Source organism: Anopheles gambiae, chromosome X (genome assembly GCF_943734735.2).
Source record: "Anopheles gambiae chromosome X, idAnoGambNW_F1_1, whole genome shotgun sequence".
Classification (NCBI taxonomy): domain Eukaryota; kingdom Metazoa; phylum Arthropoda; class Insecta; order Diptera; family Culicidae; genus Anopheles; species Anopheles gambiae.
This window is the reverse complement of record NC_064600.1, coordinates 8,093,979-8,103,831: the sequence shown is the minus strand read 5'-3', so window position 1 is coordinate 8,103,831 and position 9,853 is coordinate 8,093,979. Positions and strand designations below refer to the sequence as shown.

The 9,853-nt window shown below is 47.0% G+C and overlaps 1 protein-coding gene across 3 annotated transcripts in view; it reads right to left on the bottom strand.

Annotated features, from left to right (window-relative positions):
* LOC5666747 (cell division cycle and apoptosis regulator protein 1) overlaps positions 1-9,853 on the bottom strand; it is an 86,464-nt gene that overhangs the window by 66,731 nt on the left and 9,880 nt on the right. For 2 of the 3 annotated variants that reach the window (XM_061659322.1, XM_061659325.1), the window contains exons 7-10: positions 8,420-9,814; positions 8,117-8,352; positions 5,176-5,297; positions 4,103-5,089 (exon numbers count right to left, since the gene is read on the bottom strand). In XM_061659322.1, the coding sequence (XP_061515306.1) occupies positions 4,810-5,089; positions 5,176-5,297; positions 8,117-8,352; positions 8,420-9,814 (2,033 nt within the window). In that variant the 3' untranslated portion in view covers positions 4,103-4,809. Of the gene's footprint in view, positions 1-4,102; positions 5,090-5,175; positions 5,298-8,116; positions 8,353-8,419; positions 9,815-9,853 lie in introns of those variants that run through there. The other variant, XR_009766292.1, reaches the window with a different exon arrangement.

Here is a 9,853-nt window from a genome sequence, read left to right as displayed (position 1 = left end):
TGCTGCTGTTGGGCTGGGGGAGGGTGGTGGGAGGAGTTTTTTTTCCGTTGCCCTTTTTCCGTGCCTTTTTTTGTTTGCTTTCTTTTTGACTTCTTCAAATGTGTGTGTGTGTGTGTCAGTAGCAATGGGTAGAGAAGCGCGAGTAGTCGGCGGCCACCGTTTCACACACATCAATAGATAGATATAGGGGAGAACGGGACAACGTGAGCATCCCTTTATTTAAAAAATTTTTTTTTTTAACATTTGCAGTTTTATGAACATTTTGAAATGTTTTACAGCCCGCTCGAGATTGATAACAACGCGAATAAAGAGGTTCAAGTATTGTATGACCTAATAATACTATAACAATCCTCGCTTAAGACTGAAAATACCGTTCAAACCATTTCAAGGCCTTATCGATGTGAAGCGTAAAGAAATTTACAACGTTAAACTGTATTGCTATGCATCTATACTTGAGCAGAAACGGAAACGGTCATAGTAATGTTTGAAATTGATGTTGTCTTCAAAATATTGTCTTCATATTGGTCTGGAGAAATTGCATCGCGTATGAGCAGAAAACTTTGCCAAGAATGTTTCACTGTTGAATGATTAACATGGCGGACACACATTTAAAGCATCAGACATCAGTCATGTAAATAAAATGATCTTAAGAGCTTAAGATCATAGGGAATCCTTCCCCGATCACACGTTTAGACCATTTGTAATGCAATCAGTGTGGGTAAAATAGTTCTAAACAGCACACAATAAGCACTAATGCAGACTTATAACTTGAAAGACTCTTCACGTACCGGTAGTCCTTGAAATCCGCAGTTCCTGATATACGCAGATTCGGAAATTGTTTAGTTATAAGCAAACATAGTCCTCTTAAACCCATTCTGTTAGATTTTAAAAATCATTTAAATATGAAAAGATGTACTATTCATTCGGAATCATGTGTAATAATTATAGACTATAAAATCACCTACACCTAAAGTAGAACGACAAGAAGTTCTAATTAAGTATGGATGAGAACCGTGAAATTCGAATTACGTGGAAGATAAGCATACTCGGTTCCTCCTCAGTTGGCATCAAAAGCGTGTCTCGAGGACAACCTGTACCTGTAATGCCGTATGCCTCACATAACAAGTCTTATTAATCGTTTGAACGGTTTTGCCTTTGTCAAGATTGTTTAGTATCTCCAAAGATCCGATATTACGTCGATTGAAACGTGTCAAAAATGTGTTTAGAACGGCTTGACGTTGCCATTTTGTCCCGCTTTCCCCCAGCGAATGCATTCGTGGCGCGCGGGTTCGGTGTGTCCACCATCAGCAGCGCGCTCTCTCTCTCTCTCGCTCACACAGAGCACGAACACAACACAAGTAGTCGACTGTGACCAACCCGCCCCGCCCGGTCATTGTCGTTCACTCCACTCTCCCCCCACCCCTGAGCATCTATTACGATCTGCTGTGGTGGTTCCGGTTTGTACCGAAAAATCGATCCTCGCGCGCTCCGAATCTCTCTCTCTCTCTCTCTTGCTCGAGCGTGAGCGCGCGCGCGCGCCCGGTTTTTGGTCTTCTCCCACCAAACCACTCGGGGCGGAGGAGAGGAGGAGTGTGAGGAGAGCCGCGGAGGAGTTAATCAACCCGACGACGACCCGCGGCCCGAACGCGGTTCCGCCAGCAGCTTCGGCTGCCCAACCAGCAGTACACCGTGAGGGGGGGGGGGGGCGGTGTTGTCAGAGCGAAAGGGGGGGAAAATCACATGCCACAGCACAGCATCGGTATGCTGGGGTGGACAACACATCCGACCCACCGGCCGAACGAAAGGGAGAGGAAGGTTTGAACAGCCCGGAAAGCGATGCAGTTCCAATTTCGGGTACCCGTATAGTCCTGGCCCGTACACTGTGTGTTGTGTGCATGTATATGGTGCTCACTCGACACATACACACGCACACAGAGATAAAATTCCACCCGTTGGCAATCGTTTGATGATGATGCGTGGACCAAAATGCGCCCCCAGGCCAGTCCAGGCCCGCGAGCAGCATATGCGTGTACGCGGACTTTTTTTTTTAAATTGGCTACTGCTGCTGCTGCTGCTGTACACCCCTGCCCTTACCCACAGGCCAACGAGCGAACGAAACGAACCAATTGTGCTGGTTTACGGTACAACACCCGGTGCCGCCAGTGCTGGCGTTCTTCTGGGGACCTGTGGACACATTAGCAGCCACTCACACAGCGTGAATAATTATGATGATTAGCAGAGCAAGGAGCAGGAGGAGGAGGAGGAGGAGAAGGAGGAGGAGGAGAGGCAGAGCAGTGTAAACAACCCCCGGGGACAGGAAGAGAAGGCAGGCGGCTGCTGTTTCGGTGGGAAACGCTGTGTCGAATATTAGTAGACATATAATTACAAGTTCCGAAGCCCCCGAAGTGTTCCCCAGCGCACCAGCGAAGCACTAACACAGTAACGAATTAGTGATGGGAATAAACGAAGTTTTCGTTCGAATCGATTCCGGCTCGCGCCGAAGTTTTCTGGAATCGATTGCGGATTGTAGGTTCGGAATCAGTGTCGGTTCCGGCATCTCCATAAGAATAGACGCGTGGATCCAATGATGGATCCATTCTCATAGAGATTCCCGGACTGATTTCGCTACTGCAAGTTCTTATTTGAATTCACTGAACTGATTCTCATTCCGGAGCTAATTCCAATTCTGGAGTCAATTCTGATTCCGTTACTGGAGCAAATTGCGATTCCAAGATCGGTTCCGATTCTGAGTCCTTCTCTGATTCTGGAACCCATTCCGGATTCAACTCGGGAATCGGCTACGGAATTGATTCCGAATACGGAATTGGACTCGGGTAGGTCCGATTCCGGGCTCCCACCACTATAACGAATCACAAATGGGTTTCGGGGGACATCGGATGACCCTATCTCCCTCAAGAAACGCGCCGAGTATAGTCACACGTGCATGATGTATCGGGGTAGGGTTATTCCGGAATTGCACAGGAAAAAAAAACCTTAACGTCTTCCAATCGTTCCCCCTAAATTGAAGCAAACAGCTCTCAGCCTTGATTGGCAAGATTCAAATAGTTTAACTTACTTCACACTCATGGTGTACACAGTTGCAGGGAAATCGTTAACCGTTCACCTAATGAGTATTGTCTAAAAATGGAACAACAAAACTAGTTGTGATATTTCACATTTACTCACCACTCATATCGGTGGTGCCAAACCGGACCGGCAAAACTCATTTGCGGGGGGAGGGAGAAGAAACCAACGACGGGAAAATTATTAGCACGGATTTTCTAGGTTTGCACGACTCGCTGCTCGTTCGCATCGCTGGATCCATTATTCATTTATTTAAATGTGTAACATTAGAAGAACATTCGGGCGATACCGGCCTGACCGTTTTTTGTTTTGTAGTTCGTGTGTGTGTGTGTGTTTGTGTGAGCATAGTTGTAATTACAAACAACTGCATAACACACGCCGGGTCACTTTTGCCACTTAATAGGCTTCCCTCTGCCCAGTACCTAAACACATCACACTATGTTTGCCGGAGGTTTTCCACCATGACGATTTTCGCCATCGATCTCGCGAATTGTACATCTAAACGCCCTCACTGTTCCTCCTCGATTATCGAATCTGCTTCTGAGATTGTTGTTGTTGTTTTTTTCGGTTTAGAGTTAAAATCGAGTTTATATGGAAAAAAAAGTTTTCATCCTGTTTTTTTTTCTTTTTTTGTTATATTATTTTATGTCGTCTTCTGTGTTGTTTGTTTTCATCATCTCCTTCCACACACACACACACACACACACACACACACACACACACACACACACACACACACACACACACACACACACACACACACACACACACACACACACACACACACACACACACACACACACACACAAACAAAAGTAGAAACACATAGAAGTAACGATAGTGTCACATATACCGAAGGAGCCAACATTCCTGCCCCAATTCATTGCTTTGTGTGCCCGCTCACGCCCACTAGGATTGTTAACCGAAACGTGTCGAATCTTCCTCCCATAGGCCCAATCCAGATCATTGCGGGTTAAATTGAAACAAAACAACAACGGAAAAAGCATCAAGAATCATGTACAGTCTGGGGAAAAGGGTGTAGAGTTCATATATATGCATGGTTACAAAAACAAAAAAAAAACCTTCGGCGCCAAATCTTGCGACCATTCTGCTCCTCACTACTCTTTTACGCCAGGCAATGTGCGGAACTCCACACAAGTATTTTCTCATATTCTGCCTGATTGGTCTGTGTATGCCGCCAACCTCCCTCTTTCTCTCTCTCTCTCTCTCTCTCTCTCTCTCTCTCTCTCTCTCTCTCTCTCTCTCTCTCTCTCTGTCTCTCTCTCTCTCTCTCTCTCTCTCTCTCTCTCTCTCTCTCTCTCTCTCTCTCTCTCTCTCTCTCTCTTTCTCTTTCTCTCTGTACGTGCCCTATCAGTTCTAATAATAGTTTGTTAATAATTTTGTTAATAGTTATAAATGTCCGCAGCGAAACGGAGTTGGAAAAAATATATAAACTAAAAAATATAGGAAACTTTTGTTTCCTTTTTTTTACATACGCATTCTCCCTCAACTGTAACGAGGAGGCACTCCCCCCCCTCCACCCAACACATCCCCGCGGGGATTTTTTGTTTCGTCACTGTATGACCCCATTATGGTAAAGGCCTGTCGCTTGTGGGGTGGGGGGAGCATTGATTCTGTTGAATGGGTTACGCGTTGTGAGTGGAAAATAATATGAAGCAAACTAACATAAAATCCGTCAAGTCAATAGGAAAGGGGATAAAAAAACTATTCCTGGTCCTGACTGTTCGCTGCGGCTGTCGCGGCCTTGCTGCCGCCCTCCGTCTGCTGCTCCGTCTCGTTCCCAGCTTCCTTGGCGGCGGTGGACGACGACGGGTCGGCGGCTGCTTCCTTCTCGGGCTTGTCGGCGGTGGCCGGTGCGGCACTGGCCGGTTTCTCCTTGCTCGCCACCTCGGCCACCGGTTTGTCCGCCTTTTTCGCGTCCTTCGTATCGGCGCTTTCCTTCTCCTTTTCCTTCGACAGCGAGGACGCTGACTTTTCCTTCGAGCTGCGGACAGATGGACAAGTGGAGGTTTGGGTTAAGATGGGCCGGAGATGGGGGAGAGTGGCCACAACCATTGGTGCCGCACTTACCTTTCGTGGCGATGGGACGACGAGACGGTGGATGTGGAGCGCTTGCGATCGGGCACGTTCACTATCGGGCGCACGCGGTCGTACACGTGCGTGATGATGGAAACATACTCCGAGTTTTTGCGCTATGTTGGGAAAATGGATTGAAAAAATAAAACAAAACAAAAAAGTTAGCCCTCATGTAGTTCTTTTTTTCCATTTTTTTTTTGTAAATTTAAACCACAAAACACGTAATAGCAGCTACAGATAATGCAAAAAAGGGTGAACACACGCGAGTCGGCCCCGGGCAAGTGCAACCAATAACACATCGTAAACACTGTTGACAATAACATCTATTATGACTCATCACTATGAGGCTGCTGGGAGAGCAATCTTATCAGCGTCAATAATCATCAGGGCTAATCGAATTAAGTGCTGCACTTAACGGCGAGATCAACCCTAAACACAGGCACACCACACCACCGGGGCGCTTTGCTGTATAAAACAAACAATGCAATCACGCACCACGCATGCTGACGTTCGCGTGCAACCCGCGGGCGGCTGTGAACTGCGCCAGGTGAAGTTTTTTTTTTGTTACATAGAAAAAGTGGAGAGCTTCGCGTAGCGAGTCTAATCCGTTCCTGTATCTCCATCCACTCGTTATACGAAATGCAATGTTTGATGAGAAGTGAAATAATTGTTTTCAGAGCAACAACAACAACAAAAAAATAACAGTTGAATCGAAACACAGTATAATACAACACTACTCCAACTGGCAGCAACGGCCGCAAAAAGTATGAATCGATTGGAAACATAAAAACTCTTTCAAAGCTAGAAGCAAATAGGGTAAATGTACCAATAGTGGTGGTGCCATTGGTACTAGGAAATGCAATTCAAGTATCGATAAGTATAAATGGTACATATAGAAATTGAAATATTTTTTTTTACAATCACAGCCATTTACATGGTTTTGCAAGTGTACTCATAGTTGTGGGACACTTCCTAGACTCTATCTTATTGGAAGTGAACTTCATTAGTTGGAAATTGGACTCTATGGACTCTATGAAGATAAGTTGGAAATTGGACACCCTTTTTGGACAGGCTCGTTTGTAATTCCTACTGGATTTGTCCAACAAGAGTGCTAGAGAATTCAACACCCATTACATTAAGTTCATGTCTTATAAGATAAAGTGTCCCACAGCTATGAGAACTCCTGGAAAACCCTGTTTTATAAATTTGTTGTTTCAAATGGTATACAAACAGTTTATATCAAAATAGACAAAAATATCTTGATTTTTTTCCCAAAAATATCTGTGTTAGAAGATTTTATGACTATAACCACTATAATAACATGCCTGTTTTCTGTTCCTTACAGTGGCCCTATAGAAAAAAAATATTTTAAAAAAGAATCCAAGGCCCAAACCAAAAGGCAATGATTTTGAGTAAATCAATTCCAATGCAAAGGGTAAACGTACCAATAGTGGTGCAATAGTTGTATTGATATAGCTGTGTTTCAAACGTTGTTACCTCCAAACAGAACAAATTTACAATAAAATATATATTTTTGTGAATGATTCGTTGTGATCAAATGGTACAGTCGTCAACTCGTACGACTTAACAAGATGCCCGCCATGGGTTCATGCCCCAAATTGACCGTATTGGTGAAACAATACAATCGGTCAGAAATATTCTAGAAGAAAAAAAAATGTAATGTCCTGGTTTTAATGATTTCACGACTATAGCCACTATACAAACATGCCTATTTAGTGTACCTATTAAAGGTACTATGGTAAAACACTCAAATATGAGAAAATATTGCCAAAAAAGAATCAGCCGGTACCGGTGAACTCGTTCGGGTGAACTCGGCTCATGAGTCGACAGGGTTGTACACCAGTAGGTTAGACAGTACAAAACCTAGCGCATTTTCTTAATTTTTGATCTAGAAGGCCATGATACAGTGAAATCTCTCTAAGATGTAGTCTCTTCTAGATGAAATGTTTCTTTAAGATGAACATTTTGACGTTCCTATCGTATTCCATACATTTTACAGGGTTTTCGAGAATTATATAGACATGTTCAGCGAGTTGTAGATTCGTTCAGGCATATAATAGACTCTTTCAGCGAGATATAGAATTGTTCGGAAGTAGGCGTTGACATGTTCAGCGATTCTGTAGTGTTGTCATTTGTTTTGTTTACACCCTGTGCCGCAGCATTCAATTTTTCATTCTTAAATACCATAAAAGTAGCAAATAATCATTCCCCAAGCTGTTTAATACATAAATTAGTTGAAAAAAGCATATTTTTTTCCAAAACCGTTTGTTTACCTCATGATGAGAATGATGCAAGTTGCAGTCCAAGGGTTACGAAAGTGAAAGCTCTACAGTATAACCGAACATGTCAACGCCTACTTCCGAACAATTCTATATCTCGCTGAAAGAGTCTATTATATGCCTGAACGAATCTACAACTCGCTGAACATGTCTATATAATCCTCGAAACCCCTGTATGTCTCTTCAAGATGAATGTCTCTCTGGTGCGAATATCCTTCAAGCTGCATATGCGATTTTCCGGTCAAAATTCTCTAAGATGAATTTTTGTGTTACAGTTCACAAACATATTGGCCAAGGATGCCATGCTTTTCCCGTGGTTTCTTGGATACTTCATAGCAACATCTTCATTAGTTTTGCTCAATATGAATATCTCTCTAATCTGACAGTCCCTTGAAGGTTCATCACCTCAGAGAGATTTCAGTGTAGTTTTGTTGAAAAATAATAATTTCGTAGTTATGCACTCATTTACAGCTTTAATAAAGATATGAGTGTCCTTATGAAATAACACAACCATACCCTAACAACCACCCTATATGTAGAATGATCCATTTGTGGCCTAGGTAAAAGCGTGAAATTTAATCTCTAAAGCACGTGAGCGTTGTATGCGCAACATTGTAATCAAATTCAAAACTTACCGCCATGTCACGAATCGTTTGCTCGTTGTCGATCAGCTTCTTCTTGGCGCTCTTCAGATCGGCGACCAGCTCGCTGATGTACTGCGTGGAGCGGGCGTTGGTGCCCGTCAGCTCGTCGTTCAGATTGCGCACCAGCTCGAGCGACTTTTCGGCCCGCTCGCGGGCCTGCTCGGTAAGCTTCGCCTGCTCCAGACACTTGCCGACGTCCACGATTGTGCCTTTGTACTCTACCAAACCTGGAAGGAAGCACAAGCTCGTGTAAGGCCAAAGGGTAAAATGATGTGAAACGGGATCGCCACTTACCGTCTGCGGTTGTGGGCAGCTCGTTCGCCGCCGTTTCCATCTTCACCTTCTTGGCGGCCGGCTCGTCCTGCTGCTGCTGCTCGCTGCCACCGTTCGCGATCTGCAGCACGCTCGCGTGCAGCTGCCCCATGTAGTCGGTGTTGCCGCGGGCCAGCTCCAGCGCCTGCTGCTCGGTCAGCTCGGCCGCTGCCGTCTCGCCGCCCGTTAGCGAATCGGCGGACAGATCGACCGACGGTGGTACCTCGCCCCCGTCGCCCTTCTTGGGTGCTTTGCTGTCCGCGGCGGCCACATCCAGCGCCTTGTCGGTCAGCTGGCGGTAGTAGAGCGTGTGGCGGGCAGCGGCCACGTCCCCGACCGTTTTGCGTATCTGCGATCGGGACAGGTTCAGCCCGAGGCTGTAGATCAGCTCCAGCAGATCCTTCTCGAAGATGTACCCGCACTGCGTGATGTCGAAGTACGCGAACGCGAGCAGCAGCTCCGGCAGCACCGTATGGAAGCGGGCCGGTTCCGGCTCTGGCTTCGAGCGATGGTTGTCCTCCACGCTGCGCCGGCGCCGCTTCCGATCGTTCTGCTCCTTCTCGTCCTTGCCCTTCTCCGTGCTCGCCTTGCTGTCCTCGCCATTGCTCGTCTCGCCGCCCTGCTCAGAGCGGCCCGACTTGCCATCTGCTGCCCCTGCAGCAGCAGCGGTACCGTCCTTTTTCGCCGTCTCCGCCGCAGCCGCCGCCGTCTCGTTCGCCTTTCGGGCCAGCCGGGCCAGCTCGCCGTAGATTTTGAAGCCGAAATCGCGCGCCAACATGTCGTTGAACAGCTCAGCGAAGAGGGCCACCTCGAACGAGTGCTCCTTCGTGTCCTCCGGCCGGTAGTCGAGCAGCACCGACAGCGACACCACACTGCACTCGAACTTGCCCGACTTGGCGGTGCGCGACGGGTGCACCAGCACGTGCGGCTCCTTCGGCATCGTGTACCAGCGCTCGAGGTTTTGCCGCTCCTTCTCGGTCAGCTTCACTGGCTGGGGTTCCTTTTTGCGCGGCGGCACGGCGGCCGTTGGCTCCGGTTTAGCCGCCGCCGGCTCCTGGTCACCACCTTCAATCCCACCTTCACCGGGGGCTGGTTTCGTTTCGTCCGGCGTTTCGTTCAGCGGCTTGCCATCCGACTCCTTCTTGGGAGCGTCGGCCACATCGGCCATCTCCACATCTGTCTGTGGCTTGCTGTCCTCTGCTGCTGCTGCTTCTGCTGGTTCCGTTTTTAGCGCCTCCTCGGTACCGGTGGCCACGGCTGGTTCGGTTTCGGCAACCTCCATTTTCACCTCCACTTGCTGTGCCTGCTGTGCGAGCTGCGCTTGCTTCTCGCCGATGATCGCCTCGGACAGGCGGGCTAGCAGGACCGCCTTAATGCCTGGTGCGATGCGTTTTTTTGGGAAGCAAATGGGAAAGA